General features: G+C 37.2%; 1 protein-coding gene across 2 annotated transcripts in view; it reads right to left on the reverse strand.

Moving 5' to 3' along the window:
- INVS (inversin) overlaps nucleotides 1-19,053 on the reverse strand; it is a 106,036-nt gene that overhangs the window by 75,189 nt on the left and 11,794 nt on the right. For both annotated transcript variants that reach the window (XM_068147518.1, XM_068147517.1), the window contains exon 3: nucleotides 17,500-17,666. In XM_068147518.1, coding sequence (XP_068003619.1) covers nucleotides 17,500-17,666 — 167 coding nt within the window. The remainder of the gene's footprint in view (nucleotides 1-17,499; nucleotides 17,667-19,053) is intronic.

Consider the following 19,053-nt stretch of genomic DNA (forward strand, 5'->3'; position numbering starts at 1 on the left):
AGGGAGACTACTTAACAATCAATAACTCTCCTTCAGAGGAATATAATATATAACTCAGTTACTTTTAGAATAGAGAATTAACCAGGTTGGAAAAGACCTTTGAGATCACCAAGTCCAACCTATCACCCAACACCATCTAATCAACTAAACCATGGCACTTAAGTGCCTCATTACTCTCATACAAACAGAACACCACAAAATTATTACAGCTGAATTAATTGCAAACACAAACCAGGTCTGATTTTCTAATAATACACCAGTTGTAGTATGGGCAGTGATCATACCTCTGTTGTCTTTAAACATTTTTCATATTTGAATTTTCCTTTTTGAATTCATAAATGTTATTTAAGAAAGTACAGCTGGATATATAAGAACAGCATGAGAGCAAGGCAGCAAGCTGGATAGCTATAATGTCAGTTACTACCATATTCAAGCATGCACACTGTTCCTTTGTTTTAGATCCAGTTTGGGGCAGAATGAGAACTGGAAAGGTGCATGGAAATTTAGCACATCAGGCCACTGATCTTTTCCACAGAAGCTCATTCTGACCCAAGTATACCAGCATGGCAGCTGCTCTTTCTGCAAACAACTAAAAGGTGTGAACTTGTTTACGAAGAACAAAACATCATGTGAGTGCCAACAGAAAACATCCTGCAGAAGCTGGACCTTCAGGTGTGCTGAGATCTTGCTTTATGTGGAGCTACTTTTAGTACTTTTATAGGGGAATATTTTTATCTTGAATACAGAGCTGTATTTTATTGGTTAAGTGAGTTAATGTGCAAGATAAGAAACACTATATAATCAGCTACTTTGGGCAATAGGGAGTTCTGACTTTGGGGATTCTGGAACTTATTCTGTTAAGGAGATTCTGTCAGGGACTTCTTCTGGACCATTTCTTATTCTTCTCTATCCTGCAATGCTATTCTGTTACTCTGTGATGCTGGGGATTCTGCAATAATGTAATAAAGGACTTCCAAAAGGACTTCTGAGATTCTCTACTCTGCATTTCTGGAGTTCTGTTGTGGAGCAGCAATGGGCCTTGTGCATCATTCGTCACCAGGGATAAAACCAGGGACAGCAACAGGAAATTCGGTTTGCAACATGCTAGTTCATGTTCTAAGATGAGAATGAATTGCTGAGATTTTTTTACAGTCAGATTAGATTTTAAACCTTTTAAACACAGGAATTTATTAAGAGTTGGAGTTAAGATAAACAGCTGTTTATGTCTGAAAAAACAAATTGTCTGTACTTTTTAATAGTGACTGTGAGTTTCTAAAGTCAGTTTAAATCGATAGATTGACAACTAATAAGCTGCACCGTGCACTCAGACATGCAACAACATGAAAGTCATTCAGACTTTAGCTGAGCAGAATATAGCAGCCACTTGGCACTATATTAGCAAGCTTTGCCAACCGATTAGCACAGATGCCACAGTCAAAGTTGAGACAGGTCTTTGAAGAAGTAATGGAAGTCAAAAAACTTGAACATCTTAATTGCTAGCTAAGCCTTTAAAACATCCATGAGCTTTCCCTTCAAAATAAAAATGATAACTGAATTTAACCTGCCTATACTGAGTAGAAACTGCTGTCTTTGACCTACCCAATCTTCTAGAAGATAATTTTACTGTATATACAAACACTCTCTTTTCTGCAAGTAGGTGCTGAAGAGAGGCTGCTTCACTCCACAGATCAAATTAGCCAAAAAATTTCAAACCCCAGGAATTTAGATAGCTTTGGAAGAAAAGGGGCTGTGCATGTGGTTTCTTTAGAGGTTGTTTCATATATTAGTGCCCCTTTGAGAAGAAGCACATTCTCAGAACATCAGAAATAACTTAAAATGACATGGAGCATATGAAGGACTTTGTCACCAACACCTGCCATTTTTGGTAGATTTTCAGGGAACAAACTAAGCAGTTACAAAAACAGAAGCTGTGACTATCGTATTTCTAATCTGATACACAGAGGAACAGAATACTGTTCCAAAAGCAACTGAAATCCATACATCAAAAGGAGCATTTTGACAGGCTTATATTATCAGCTAACTGCCAGAAATCTGGCAAGGATTCCTCAGAAGAAAAGTTATTAAAATAGAGACTAGCAAGTAACAGCATTTAAATTGCAAACAAGAATTATTTAGAATTATAAATTAAAAACAATTCCATTTTGAAAAATTATCTGTGTGTGAAACAGTGAAGTCTCTTGATTTCTAATACACTGAAGCTGAGTGAATATCACCTGGTTGCAACAGCTACAAGCCTTGCAAGCACTACCCTTTAAACATATCTGACTACACCAGACTTACACTCTTTAAATATCAGTTGTTTTTTTTAATAACAGCTCCTGAACAAACAGCAAGAACAACCAAAAGCTACTTAGAAGCTCAGTTTCTAGCTAAAATGAGTAAATTCACCATCATAGCAGCAGTAGGCTCTCTCTGGTTATCACATGCTATATGACTGTGCAAATTCAACACATAGAATACTCTCATTTGAGCAAATAAGCTCATGACAAAATTTATATCAAATTTTGAATACATTTAAAATTAATACATCCTTTACATTTCAAATGTTATATCAAGGATACTGAAAATTAAAGTAACAGAAAAACTATCAATTATTTTTTTCCTCATCTCTGCTGTAGCAAATACATTTTTTATATCTAAACCTGAAGATGGAATGAGATTTTACCCACAAATGCTGACAGTTGGCTTAATAATTCTTCATTAAAACACAGCAAGTGGAAAAACATTGTCACTGTTGAACAAAAACACCCCAAAAGTGAGGGTGAATAAACCAAATTATTTCTTAAATTCAAAGGTTATTGTGTTAACCTATCAAATTGCAAAGTCCTACAGAACAAATACAGGTTTTATTGAACCTAACAGGTATTAAGGACATTCTCAATCCTTTCAAAAACTCCCCTCAAACTTTGGGACATACACTTGGTACACTGGGCAAGAATTAGACAATGAAGATAATAATTCTTAGCTAATTGTTTTCTGTACACTGTCTACTCACCATGATAGTCTATACTAACTACATTACAAAGAAAGTCAGCAGAGGTAGTAGAGGAACTACTTCTTCCTGTTCTCTGCACTACTGCATCAGCTGGCAGATGATAGTCAGAAGACTTGATTTCCAGACACATCTTCAGTAAAGCTGCTGCAGAGACAATGGAAACAATGTGTCTCCAAACAGGCAAATAAAATACAATAATGTAAATGTTGTTAACTACAGGGAGCTAAAACAGTGTTCTAGCTCTGGAACAATTTCAGCTTAAACTTGAAATCAAGTGCTGAGGTGGTTTTAACTGGAGCAAAACTAAGCAGTTAACTCCATGATTAAAAACATAACTGAAAAACAAAGTATGCTACATCTTTAGGATTATGCTTTAGACATAACCCTTACCAGTCATCCACTGAATTACAGCTTTGAAAGAAAAAATATTGTAAGCTTTTAATTACCTCTGAGTGGGCAAGGATGATGCCATGTCTTCTATTTAATAAACCACTGGTGGACAGAAATATGTGATGTTTTGGTAATCCTGTCAAGTCAGCCATGGCAAAGATTTTGACGTGGGGTTTAATCTCTGTGGTGGGTTGAAGTTTCCCCTACAGCATTAACTCAGCCATTTGTTAGCAGCACCTAGACTCAAAAGCAAAACACTCAACTGGAGAGAAATCCTCAGAAAGCTGAATAGAAACTTTTTTTTTTTAACAAGTTTCCAAGCTGAATGTGTTCAACTGTCTGGCAAAGCACCTTAGGCTAATAGATCAACCAAGAACATCAGCGCAACTTGAGGCCAGTTCTATCAGGCAGTTTGATAGAAGGCAAGGCAGTGTCTGAACTTGGAGCATTTCTCCTTCTTGCAAGATTGGCTGCAGTACCTTGGTTTCCATAGGAATAGACAGAACTATCAACTGGCACACAGTCAAAGAATACAATAGAAAAGACAAGTGATCAGTACTATAAAAGCCAAGGTAAAATTGTTTCCCAGCAGAAGCTGAAGGAAAATAGGTGTTCACATCTTACAGCCTTTGACCTCATTTATCAATGGTCTGCACAGGCTGTTTCTGTGTGGTGTTCTCAGCTCTTCAGCTCTAAATTTTATGGTGTACCTATAGAAATTAGTGGCTTTCATGTAAAAAAAACACTTCAAGGATGAAAATGCAATTAGCATTCTTATTTCCAGTTGATCTCTTCTAGTGTTACTGAACTTGTCTCCCTGTAGTGTTCTTTTGGAGTCATTCATGCAGAAGTACTCACAACACACAGTCTCTGGGGATTTACAAGAAGAACTGAGACACAACATCCATATTCACAGGATACCTGCTCACTTCTTCATAAAGTATCAAATATTTCAAACTAAAGTTTTAAAAAAAACCATGGTATTTCAAAACACACTGTTACTTGAAAAGATTTGGCAGTAAGTGCTAGCCCACTCCTCCCCAGAAATACCAATACTAGATAATATGGCCTAAATCCATTCAGTTAAAGAGTCTTGCACTAAGCATAGCATTAAGGGACTAATAAAAATATATTCCTGAAATATATCTTCCTTTTTACAAATGGCATTTTCATATATTCATATTCTTCTTGAATCCTAAGAAAGTTCTGCTTTATGCTTATATTTACAATGTTCTTTCCATTTTTTAGTAACTGTCTGTACACCTTACATAACTGACATTTGCAGATGTCCAAGTCTTTTATTGTTTAATTATACATACATTACCTAATGCCTCCTAAGCTTCCCACCTCTCTCCCAGAAACAGAATACAGGATGGTTGCTCAAAAGCATTTTAGCAAGACAGAGAAATCCTCCATAATCTGCTTATACACCAATTATTAAAAATTATATATGTTCATAACTTTAAGGTGACAAACTTAGAGACAGTTCATATGCCTTTCCTTTCTTCTAGATGTGTTTCTATCCTATGTCTAGATTTCTATTTAAGCTCTAATTAAAAAATACTATAAAACCCAGTACTGTCCACGACAGATTCTACCTGAAAAACAAGTCTGAATAATGGCCATCCATTCAAAGTCCTCACTTTTTATCCTAACTTTGTGCATTACTGTTTCACTCTGGATGCAAACTAATTGCCATTGCTACTCAGCATTGCTCGAAGCAGTACTGTGCCACTCTTCCTTTTACTCTTTAATTGCACCCCTCCAAGGGCTTCTGCATGTGATGTCCTTACAGACTGCTGGAAGCAACAATGCTTGAAAATTGAAAACTTTGTATATATACTCATTTCTGAGTGTATCTTCCCAGAATTTTTTGTTATTATTTTAGCTGGTGTTTTATCTGAATATAAATCCATGTCTGTTAATGGATTTAAATATATTTCAAATATCTTAAGCCCCTTAACAAACCACTGTGTGAAATAATCACAAAACTACGTACCAAATTCTGCTTTATGACAAAAGTCCTCCAGTTACAGTGAATTTTCCAGAACTGCTATGGAAGTAATGAAAATAACTTGCAATAAAGGTAGGTTTACCCTTACTTTAAATACTTATTGAGACACTTGAGGCTATTTTTATACTCTGCAATGTTTTATAGCTTCTGTAGGCATTACAATGATATCTGAGATTTAAAATGAAGTCAGAATATACCTACAGTACTGGTAAATAAAAAAAACTACATCCCAGCAGTAGTAATAGCACATTTATTTCTCTTTGTTCAGACTACAGGCAGATAAAATAACAGTTCAAGATAGTTTTTGCTTAAAGTCTTCCCAAAGACTGTATCATACTAACAGAATATTGTAAAAGCATGTCTTGTGCATATACACAGACATACATATATATATATTTAAATGTTCCCATCAGAAAACTAAACATATTCAGATGACACTCATAACATAAATCACTTTAAAGTGATTTCTCATTACTAAAAAATTGGTATTCGTTTTCATTAATTCTTCATTCATTAATTAAAAAAACAAAAAAGAGTAAAAAACACAAGGGTTTCAAACTGCTCTATAAAGAGACCAAAGCCAAAAAATTATACTTTTCACAGGTAACTTAAATTAATTTTGTATTTTATTAAATGCTGACATTAGCTTTTGCTTTCCAGGAAACAAAATCATTTTCTTATGCAGTTTATACATACCCATTTTGACTTGAGTGTGAATCACCTAATTCTCTTTAATCAACAATTTAACTAACTGTTTACAGACAAAGAGAGAGACAAATGAAAGATTAGTGCTCTTGGATTTTGTGGCTGACCACAAGATCCAAATTTATTTTTCAAATACCTTCTAGAGCAATAGCCTTGCATGCTGAAGACATCCTATCTAGTATACTATTGATTCAAATGACAAGCCTGAGCATCAGATTAAGGACATGTCAGACACCTGATAGAGGATTCCTGGAGAATTCAGCAGAAAGGTGTCCTGTTTCAAAATGATCTATTGCTGGTACTACATTTATTGAAGTGTATGTGAAAACATCTGACACAAAACTAATACACTTAAAATGAGAATAACATTTATAATCAGTGAAAACAAATACTTTTACTTTGCACTAAAGAATCCTCCCCAAAAGAGTCACCTCAGTCAAACAGAAATCACCAAACAGCTCACAAAGCTGAACTGAACCAAACCAATGAGCCAAATCTGGACACAAACAAGTAAGCTGTTTCTCAGTCCCAAACACAGTATTTCTTCTTGTAACCATTAAAGATCAGTTGTGAGGTCAGTTGCAGAGGGGCAATTAATGCAAGAATGATGTTTCAGAAAGGACACTCAAGCAGGGAGATGTCTTTGTTTACAAAGGCATTTTTTAAGGCATACACTTGGCAGCAGACATCAATGTCTTGGGAGAAGAGCTGGGCAAGTGTCTTGTGCACTGGGGGATGCTAAACATGCTAAAGGAACAGAAATACGTGGAACAAAAGGAAATGTATTCAGATCTGAACCTTAACACTTTTAGTGTGTTAGGTACTGTGTTCAAAATGAACTCCATTTTTATGATGCAATCACTCTTTTCAAGTTCAACTGCTAGAGAAACTTTCACTTCCCCTCAGAAAAAAAGCAAAATGAGAGAGGGAACAAACGATAACAGCACGTACAAGAGAACTAGCAGTTGAAAACTAGGATAATTAAATCAACTTAAAACAGCCAAACATCAAGCAACATGGAACAAAGCTCTCTCAAAAAGGCACAGCCCATGCCTGCACAAAGTACTTGCCTTCCCTGGGCAAAATTTTGGCTAACTGCACTAAAGCATGTAGGCATCCTGTTCCATTCTAGTCAGTCTTCCTAGCAAAATCTCTGAGTTGAAGTTAGGTACCAGTATTTTTTTAATCCTTAAGTCCTCATGTTTTATTAAAGAATCATTTTTGCCTTCTCATTCTTTATAACTTATACTCTTCATAAACTAATATGAATTATTTCAGCAACTGATAGCAGCCTGAAAAATTATTGCTGTGGAAAACAATCAGAAAAAGTAACAATAGGAAGATACCAGCCCAGAAACTCTTCCAAATTTTACTCACAAAAGTATGACCGTGAATTTGATAGATGAAAAGAAAGTAATTCTACCAGCTGGTTACACAGATATTTAAGATATCATTCCATATGCTATGCAGAATTAGTTCCTTTTAATTGAGAAACATAACACAAGCAGAGCATCTCTACATTCTGCCACCATGGCCTGCACCTGATTCATGTTTTCAAAACCCTTTAGAGAAATCACTGTAGTTAGAGACATTTCTTTTGTTATTCATTTTAATGAAATTTCAAATTCTTGATCAAGACTGCTCAACAGAGGCACTAGTGTGATAATATATGTTTTGGGTATGACAAACTTCTTGGCAGTTTGGATCATGAAAGCTTATTTCAAGCACAGGAAACATCATAGAAGTGAATATAAAGCCAAATGGCAGAAAGGAGGAGAGTTAGCAGAACAAGAAGCAGAGATGTGATGTAGAGAAGTGAAGTTACACTTGAAATGAGAGAGAATAGTTTGTATAATGAAAGTAAGTCAAACAGGTTAATGAAAATAGTTGTGACATTGCTGAAGAAAAAGAGAAAGAAAACATCATCTGTAGTGATTTTTCTAGCTAGACTAAGCAGGGGACAGGATAACTAAAGACCATTGACAGGGCAAGGAACTTGTCCAGAAAAAACTTGTTTGGAAAAAACAAGAGGGCAAGGATTCTGCTACCAAAATTTTGCTAGAAATTAAGACACTGAAATAGCAAATTTGCTAGAAATTAAGACACTAAATTATGAATAAAAATAAAACTTGAAAAAACAAAACAAAAACAAAAACACCAACCATTTTTTGGAAGTATGGATAGATTTTCAATAAACTAAAAACCGAACTTAAAAACCTTGTAGTAATAAAATGGGCCTGGGCCTATTTTATAATTGCAAATCTCATTTTATCACAGTGTTTCTATAGCACAGGCAACACCACAGTGTAGAAACAGTGGGTCAGCTTCAAGCCAACCTGACACAAGCAGCACAATACTTCTCTTGTAGCTCCGCAATCTTGGCTATCAAAGCAGCAGGGGAAAGCCATGACCTCAGTTCTTCACTTGTCCTTCCTACAGTTCACACCAAACAGTTAAACACAATTAAGTCAGATTATACAGACTCAAAAATAAACGTTGAGAGATGAAGTCAGAGTTGGGGAAGCAATGAAACAGAACAGAGAAAGATGAAGCAGAACTGGATTATGACAAAAGTCTGAAGTTTAGTTCTGATAAAGCCTAGACTAGAAATGACACGGGTACCGTAACTGCCAGATAAGTAACCACAAAAGCAAAAATTATTCAAGAGCAATGAATCCAGACTCTCACACAGTGATAGGTCTTTGAGAGCATGGCAGTCAAAGAGGGAAAGCCAGACCACCAGCAAACATGATGTCATGAGTCCAAATGGTCATCAATAAGAGGTGCAGAAGAAAGGAATGCAGCATGGGAATCAATCCAAACTGAAACACCAATAGTAAAAGGACTAGTTCAGAAAAATTAAACCTAGGAAAAAATATCTGTGAGATTTTAAAAAACCACCAAAATACAACCAAAACAATAAGCCTATAAAATAATAACAAAAAAATAATTTTGTTTAATCAGCTGATACAAAATAAAGGTGTTTTTTTCCCCCTCCTCTCTAAAAACTTTGCTATTTGAAGGTCATCAGCAGTTAAGGATGCCAGATCCTTCTAAGAGGTGGCCACTTATATTGGCAACTTTGGCCAAGTACAATAGACCTCAGGGAAAATGTATTACTTAGAGAAAGGAAATACTAGTATGGTTACAGTTAAGACTTGCTTTGAAAAGAGTGACAAAAAAAAATTACAAGAAACTACTATTTTACTAATTTTATAAACAAACAAATCCTCCCTTAAAATCTAGTCCTATTATTTGTTCTGGTAAGGTAAATATTAATACTGTAAACTTTCTGAGACATTATTCTGAAAAGAAAAATGTTCTAGTATAACTGTTTCATTGAATTTATCTTCTTTAGAACACATCTTTCTCCAAGAAACAGGCAGAAAGCAAGGGATCGAAAGTAATGGTAAGAAAGCACAGTCAAAATTCAGCGGACAATTTTACAATCCAATGGAGAACTGCATCATAGTACTGTGTTTACAGCAATATTGAAACAACTGCTTACAGCTTATAAAACATGTTGATACTACTGCACTACCAAAACTTTTAAACAAAATACTAAATAACAATATTCAATTTCTTCATAGCTCTGCTAAGTGATTCCCTCCACTGGCGGCTCCTAGGCTCTCCCATGTAATAATATTTTGCATTTCTCTTCCCCATCTGAGTAGCTAACTGGCATTTTTATCAAAATGTAGAACTAGTCTGTTTTAGTATCATGCTGCCAAGCCTCTTTTACACAAATTCTCTGTGTGTGTGTGTTAGATAGATACAGAAAGAGTGCACCCCAGGCATCCTCATTAACTGGAGCGGTATGTAATTAAACAAGAAGGGGTTAAAGTGTATGTTAGCCTATTCTACTTTTCTATCTATTACTTTTTAAAAAGCTTTCATATGTCTTCTTCCTTGTTTCTGAAAGCTAACCATCCCTTCTTCCTTTCAGGAAGGCTGACATTTGACAGCTTAACATAGCTGACAGGGTTACCCAACAGCCCACCCTCCCTATTCTCAATCCAATTAGACCTCTAATCCTCCAGATGAAAGGCCCAACTACTCACGTTCCTCATGACAACGACAGCTATTGATTATTTGTCACTACAGCTAACACCTTCTCTGTCGAGGCCACTCTGACAGAAGCAAACCTACCAAATTAGACAGCACTTTATCTGCCCTGGAGGCCAAATGGCACAACAAGTAAAGGCTAATAAATGGTATAAAAATGAACAAATCATAACATTATGACAGGTTGATCGTTGCCAGAAGCTTCACAGCTCAAGCTTGATGCTCTGTTAGACCTGTTCCTTCTCTTTTCTCTTCCAGTCGTGCTCCAACTTTGACTGAATTAAAGGCCAGAACAATTAAGGCATTTGACCAGCAAAGATAAGCTAGGATAGGAGTATCATCAAGGGACACAAATGTCAATAGCAGACTACCGTTTGTCAATAAAAACATTCCAGAGATGCAAATGCTCGTGACTCTGCTCTCCACTAGGCTGTACTGACTCCCTTTTTACAGAGCTCTTCTCAAGCCCAGGCAGAAACTCCGGGAAAATTAACCCCAGAAAACCAAGCTTGAGCTGGGAAGCATTCTTACCAGGCAAGGATTTGCATCCTTAAAAAAGTAAGCCCAATACTGAGCTACATGACAGAGATGTTACAGTTGTTATTCCATTTAATATCTGTGAAAAATTCCTTTCTTTTTAGTGGAGTGATACAAACCAGCACTATATCATTTGAATTTATCATTACAGGTTTTCTTAGATTGTTTCTCAAGAAAAAATGGTCAGTCTCTAGGACCATATGCAGCATCTAGTAACACAGGACCTCACAAGTCAGATCACTGTAAGGCAAAACAAAACGCAGCAACACCATTTGTTACTTTTACAGTGCTATTATCCAAAGATAATAACAGCAAGATTAGAGGCTGTTTAATGCAACAAATGACAGGAAGAGAACATTAGAAATAGAAAAACAAAAAAGCACAACCACAGGAATGTTATTAAGATCATGCAGCCACAAAAATAACATGAGCAAAAATACACAAATTCCTGAAGCAGTTTAAAAGCAATTAGTACTTCCCTGCCGCAGTTAATTAGTGGATTTCTCAACTATGCCAAAAAGAATGTGTTTTCCAGCAAGGGATGCCTGCACTTCTGAATTTACCAACAATAGAGTAATGATAAATCAAATTACATTAAAACTTAAATAAAAGAAAAGCTTCTCCAGTGAAAGAAGACCTAAGATGTGAATATCTGCTACTCTTCTTTGAAAAAAATCTAGTTTAATTGAGGAAAATGCTCCTATGTAACATTTAGGTTGTACAGATACAGGAAATTCCATGCAAGTGCAGCATGATACTATTTTAAATAAGGTAAACACTGTAAAAAGATTTATTCAGTTAAAAAAAAACCAAATTGCATAGTATCAATACTGAGACTTTTAACTACTTAGCTTACAAAATACTCATGGAGATGAGTACATATTAGTCATTTCAGTCAGATGATTAAGCTCTTTAAACAATGAGCAATTCAGTAAAAATACAGATATTTAATTGAATAGTTTGGCAAACAGATTCCTTAAGGTAACTGCTGCCCAAAGAAAAAGGGAACCTACAGGACATTTAGGTAAATTGGCAAACCAGTAAAAATAACTTGAAAAGTTGAAATTATATTTCTAGGAATAAATTTAAATTATTACTATGCTGCTCAAAAATGTTCTCCAAATATAATAAATCACTGCAAACAGGGGGTAAACATAATAGTTTTAAAATAATGTAGTGTACCATTTAGTAGACATATTTTTATCTACAGTGACAAACCCTCATTTTTAATACCATTCTGTCCTTTCCAAAAGGAGCAGATCTGGTTGTGCACCCCTAGCCCTGAGTCCCCTCCAGACCCCTAACAGTGCACCCAACCCTATTCTCTGCATCAGAGAGAGCTGAGCAAACTCACTCCAAACTCTTTATCCGCTCAAAGACAGCCCACCACTGCCCAGAGTGGTGACAGTGAGTCCACAGTGTTCTTGGGAACCGTTTGTATCACCGTATCACTAAGGTTGGAAGAGACCTCAAAGATCATCGAGTCCAACCCATCACCACAGACTCATGACTAGACCATGGCACCAAGTGTTTTACAGCATCAAAAATTTCCCTACTGTTTATATGATAAACCTTCTACTTACCCCAGATTATATTAATTGTGATGGTTTGTTCTTATTTAGCAGATTCTCATTCATTTTAACATATACCTTGTTTACAGAGAAAAGGAATACATACACTTATCATTCTCCCAATGTTCCTTTACCTAGTTCATTAAATGTATTCTCCTTTGTGCTTTCTCTCTCATAATTTTAAAAGGGTTTTTTAATCTTTAATTATGATGGTTAAACCCCCAATGTTATACCAGAGGGTTGGCTGGTGCCAAGTAGTAAAGAAAAATTACTATTCCTAATGTCTAATCATATTAGCAAAATCTGTAAATATCTTTGTATAAGTATTAGACTTATTAATTTGATGATCTGTCTCCCCTATATTCCTAGATTTTCTTCTGCAATACTTATTTATGCTATTTGGTTTATGACCTCTATTCTTAGTAAGTGTGATTTTTTTCCCCACTATTACAAGTCAGAATCAGATACTATATACCACTATGTTTTTCAGGTTAAGCTCCAGGAGACATGCCTCCCTGAGAATTGTATCTGAACATCCTTAAGACATAGAAGGACCTAATCCTTTTATCTTCACAAAAGTCTTAGACATACTTATCCTTTGTTCTACTTTTAAATCATGCTTGTAACCACAGAATCATAAAATCATTTGGTTTGTAAAAGACCATTAACATCACTGAGTCCAACCTTTATTAGAATACCTTTATTAGAATAAACCAAACCAGGTTGGAAGAGACCTTCAAGATCATCGTGTCCAACCCATCAACCAATCCAACCCACCCAAACAGCTAACCCATGGCACCAAGCACCCCATCAAGTCTCCTTCTGAACACCTTCAATGACGGCGACTCCACCACCTCCCCGGGCAACCCATTCCATAGCGCAATCACTCTTTCTGTATAGAACTTCTTCCTAACATCCAACCTGAACCTCCCCTGGCGCAGCCTGAGACTGTGTCCTCTTGTTCTGGTACTGGCTGCCTGGGAGAAGAGACCATCATCCGCCTGTCTACAACCTCCCTTCAGGTAGTTGTAGAGAGTGATAAGGTCACCCCTGAGTCTCCTCTTCTCCAGGCTAAGCAGCCCCAGCTCCCTCAGCCTCTCCTCATAGGGCTTGTGTTCCAAACCCCTCACCAACTTTGTTGCTCTTCTCTGGACCATCAACCATCAACCCAACACCACCCTGCCCTGAAGAATCATGTCTAACCCTTGTAAATAAAGCAATCCTTCAAAATATAGATGCAACAATAACAGCTGCCAGTCACCAACTGTGCCAGGCAACTGGAGACCAACACTTCATGACCATGTAAAAAGACAAGGCACTACACTTGGTCCATCCCTTTCCCTGCAAATATACTCTGCTATGTAGTATTTGCCTAAATACACCACAGGTTCTCCTGCACTCTCTTTAAACCTCCCCCAATCATCTACAGTCTTTGCTTCTACTGTTCTGAATGGGGAAAAGAATATTATTTTGCTGTTACAACTGGAAGTAGATAGAAACATTCTGTGTACAGCAAACCCCTTAGATATTTATAATGCATTTTAGTGCCACATCCAGTGCTATTTGTTCTCTTCCACAATCCAATCCTATCCAAAGACAACGACAGCCACTAGGTTTTTTGTTTAGCCATGATGCAATTCCTTGGGTACAGATCATTTAAGATGGTAGAGTTTAGATTATTGTGAAATAAACAGGAAATGGAGACAGGTAAGAGTATCACAGTATCACAGTATCACTTAGGTTGGAAAGGACCTCGAGGATCATCGAGTCCAACCTATCAACACAGACCCCATGACTAGACCATGGCACCAAGTGCCACGTCCAATCTCCTCTTGAACGCCTCCAGGGTCGATGACTCAACCACCTCCCTGGGCAACCGGTTCCAATGCCGAATGACTCGCTCGGTGAAGAACTTCCTCCTCACCTCGAGTCTGAACCTCCCCTGGCGCAGCCTGAGACCATGTCCCACAGTATCACGGTATCAGTAGTGGGAGTCTGTAGTCAACCTACAGACATTCATTTCCACCTGTAAGCATTCTGGTAACAATTTGCTTCTAATCTTTATTTGCAACTTTCTTAACACCTACCTGTGATAATTCTGAACTGAAATGCTTCTACATACCAAAATGACTTGTATATGGGGGGGGGGGGGGGGGGGAGTGGGTTATCTTTCATTTAATAATTGCAGTTTAATATATGAAACACACCCCCCCCCCCCCAAAACAATAGTCCTGATTCTTTCAGAATTTCTCACAGAGGATGCTCACTTGCTAACAATCTGTTTACTCTGGGGAAGTAACAATCTCTATGAACACCCCAAGCACAACCTTTCTCTGTTAACAGGGATAGAAGAGAGAAAAATTCAATAGTTTCGTTGTTGGATGCTAATAATATGCATTTCAAATAATCTATTAGGATGCTCAACTGTCAGGAGGATATTAATTTTGCCTTCAGGAAGATTAATACCACCCCAGTGGGAAAATGTGTCTTTCATTATGTTGAAGCATTAAATATTCTGTAGCTTGTACTAATTCTTTGCTGACACAATTATTGACAAATTAGAAGAGATCCAGGATGCAGTTACAAATTCTGTGTAAAGTAGGTTGGTGTATTTTGGTGATTTTAAACTGTGATATTGTTTAAGCTATAAAAAAATGGTTGTTCTTGTATGCCCACCAGTAACCATACAGGTAAAGAAGAAAAGGCAACCTGTGGCAAGCATAAGATGCAGCACAAAAATTTGAAACAGAATTTAATTCACTTATTTTACAAAGACTTATTCCCAAGCCTTACCTAGTGAGTACAGTCAAGGTATTTCAAGAGACTCAAAATCCAAATGCTGTTTGCCGTTTCTTATCCATGTAAAAAGCCATTGGTGTTACAAGCTCCTGAATAAAACTTGCCTGGAGCAAGCTTGTACATTTTTTCCTCACTACCTTTTTCAAGTTTTGTTCTCTCAAACCATTCATAAGGCATTAGGTAAACTGCATAAACAGCACATGTGCTTCTTACTTTTACTCAATCCATATGATGAAAATAAATCATTGTGCCTTTGAGAGATGGTGGTGATCAGTTTGTGTTCTTTTTTCCCTAGGCTGGTAACCTTTTATGATAATCTTCCTTAAGTAAGAGCTCCTAATGAGGAGAGGCTGAGAGAGCTGGGGTTGCTCAGCCTGGAGAAGAGGAGGCTCAGAGGAGACCTTATTGCTGTCTACAACTACCTGAATGGAGGTTGTAGCCAGGTGGGGGTTGGTCTCTTCTCCCAGGTAACCAGCACCAGAACAGGAGGACAGTCTCAAGCTGCACCAGGGCAGGTTTAGTCTGAATGTTAGGAAGAAGTTCTTCGCAGAAAGATTGATTGCCCATTGGAATGGGCTGCCCAGGGAGGTGGTGAAGTCACCATCCCTGGAGGTGTTTAAGAAGAGACTGGATGAGGCTCTTGGTGCCATATTTTAGTTGATTAGATAGCGTTGGATGATAGGTTGGACTTGATGATCTCGAAGGTCTTTTCCAACCTGGTTAATTCTATTCAATTCTAACTAACTAATAAAAATTCTGTGCATACAGGTTCATGAAGTGTGAATGAGCTTTACATTCCTTATGTCATACTTTCATATGAACACACAATTTGATCAATGTGAATAATCTGAACAAACCAAGGTGTGTGAAATGGGAATGTTGGCCAGCTAGCCAAAAAAGCATGACACTGCTTATATGCATGACTATAGTTTCCTCTGTGTTTAGTTCAGCCACAGACAATAACCATGATATAGATGTTTTCTTTACTTTCCAGAAGAAAAGGTTCTCTCTAATGAATGAACAGTACTGGATGCTCATTAAGTGTTAAATTACTGTAGCCATTTGGTATCCACCAATCATCTCTCTCTACTATCAAGCTCTGGGTTAAAATCCAGCCAGTTCTTTTGTCTGCAGAAGATAAAACTGTGGAAATGATGTTCTGTAAGTCAGGTTTCAGTTGCAGAGCAGATACTAAGGCATCTGAATCTTATTTCTCATTGGTTTTCTGTTAGTATTCTCATTGGTTTTATGTTAGTATGAAATCACATTTTAAGACAAGGTTATGCAAAAGTTTACATGTCAAAGTGGTTCTTTTGACTTCAAGATCAGAATTTTAGAGTAGCTGAAGATGGGACTGTCTCTATATTGACTGCACTGATAGATATGGTATGAATAGGCTATGGCACATGTAAAAAATTTAGATTCTTTTTAAAGTCTATTAGTTACCAAATACAACAATAATAATACAAGTCCTCAATATGAAATCTCTGGATCAGTCACTGTTTCAGCTCCCAGTAAATGACATCCATGTTCATGAAGTTACAGCTATCCCTTAAAACTCCTACAGTAATAAACAGAGGAGCACTCCTGCAACATTTTGAACCATTCTTCTGGTGGGTTTGATTGTTTACGGGTCTTTTTCATTTGACTGGTTTTTAATTTAATATTTCTGAAGTTAATGACTTGACCTCTCCTATTTTTCAAGGGCGCACACTCTTTCTAAGCTGCTTAGGGGACCCATCCATTTAATGAGAGACCAAAGCATTCTACCTTTGGAGTGGAACACAAGAAAACCCAAGTAACTTCATTTACATGACCTTCTGCCTACAAAGACTGAAACATCTCCATCTTATGGCTGACAAAGACAAGACAGATAATACAAAAGACCATGTCAGTGAAGAGTTGAAAGAGATGGCTTGCCAAAAATCTAGTCACAAAAACCTACACTAGCCAGATGAAAGGATGACTGAACTAGTAAGTATGCCCTAAGGTACTCACCTGTACTTTAGGGTGAATAACCCACACTCTAAATTGCATTCATTATAAAAGTAATCTAAATGACTAGCTCACATGTAGGCAGACATAGGGATATTACCCCTAACATGACACTGACTATCCCAAAATAGACAAGAGATATTTTCTCTAAAAAGTACAAGTTCTTAAAGCCACAATGAATTGCAGCAGATAACTACAAATCCATTCCATAAACACACTAAAATACAAAAAAATAACCCTCCTATGGGATGGGTGAAGATTTTAAAAAGCTCATGGCCTTATTTGCCTCTAAAATAATTAAAGCCTCTCAAGATACAAGATGCTTATGCAATACAAGAAAACCTCCTTTATACCTGTGGTGAAAACCACAAGTTTATATAATGGCTGAGCAACTGCAGTGTAATTACCTTTTGTGCAGCAAGATGGAGAGCAGTCCTTCGGCTACGATCGGCTCTATTAACATCAGCTCCAGCCTTCAGCAATGCCTCTGCACAGTCCAGCCTGTCAGCCAGTACACAATACATAAGAGGAGTCCTTCCAAACTGGTCCTCTTTATCTTTCAGTTCTGAGTTTCCTAAATGGGAAAAGGGAAAAAAACCCCATATTAAGAATCACATACACCAGTTAAGTTTATGATTATCTAACTAAAAGTAGTACTTTTTTTAATTGAAATGGTGTCTCATAAATTAAGAGGGTGATTAAAATAATGGAATGTAAGATAACCAGGCTTTTATAGGACATTCCAAAAGATATTTACAGAAAAAAGTACATTCAGAAAACATTTCTTCCACAATAATGCCTACCACCAGTAACATTCTGCAGTGGTATAACTGTACATAATTTAAAAAAAGTTATATGGCTCTTGTCTGCAAAGATTATTCAAAACCTGCCTGGATGCGTTCCTATGTGACCTACTCTAGGCGATCGTTCTCTGGTAGGGGGAGTTAGATTAGATGATCTTTCATGGTCCCTTTCAGCCTCTAACATTTTGTAATTCTTTGTAACTGCACACAAACCAAACAGCCCTTCTTAATGTCATAGGGTAGGGGGAAAGGCCGGGCCTTCTCCCCACCCTGTAAGTAAAGGGAAGAAAAAAAAACCACACAGCCGGATTAGCGAAGGAGTGTGTGCTGCATATCTACAAAGCAGTTTAGGGAACGCAGGGAAATATATACAGAATTTACAGTATTTACAATATATACAGAAATATACAACAAAGTCACACAGAAATGAGGGTTCCCTCCTCTGCTGAGGGGGGTTCCCCACCCCTGCTCCCCCTTCTCTCCCCCTTTCCCCAGAGAGGGTTAGAAAGAGAGAAAAAGAGAAACTGTTAATTTAAGCAGAATTTGTTAGTAGAGGCCTCACGCTTTTTATCAGCATCAAGGTCAAGTCTGGCCGAAAGCCCAGAAAGCTGCGAGCTGCAAAGGGGAAGAAGGAAAGCGCAGGACTGCCCAAGATTCTCTGCTGTACTCCCAGTTCAAAAGGTGCTCTCTCCAAATCCACCAATGAAATTAGTTTAGATCCGTCTTTCGTTTACAAACATTCAACCACAATGTCCCCTTCCTTAAAGGGGCAGCCTCAAACGGTCACACTTAAACTCATAAATATTGTAACTAAAACAGCCTTTGAAGCCTACTCACAGCAATGTTTGTTTTAAAAGAATAAGCATGTCAATATTACATCAATATGGCTATTTACTTCATAGTGCCCTACAATATGGAAACTACTAAGGTTAGTAAGGCAGCAATTAAGCTAAATAAGAAGTCTGAGGTCATATAAAAAAAAAAAAATCAAAACATTGTGTTTCTATTCATAGTCAAAAAAACTCCAAGCACACCAATACTGCGTCCAGTTCTGGAGCCCCTATTGCAAGAGGGATATGGATGTGCTGGAACGTGTCCAGAGAAGGGCCACGAGGATGATCAGAGGGCTGGAGCACCTCTCCTATGAGGACAGACTGA

This window comes from Melanerpes formicivorus, unplaced genomic scaffold, assembly GCF_026170545.1.
Source record: "Melanerpes formicivorus ecotype bairdi unplaced genomic scaffold, bMelFor1.0.p_v2 SCAF_15, whole genome shotgun sequence".
Taxonomy (NCBI): domain Eukaryota; kingdom Metazoa; phylum Chordata; class Aves; order Piciformes; family Picidae; genus Melanerpes; species Melanerpes formicivorus.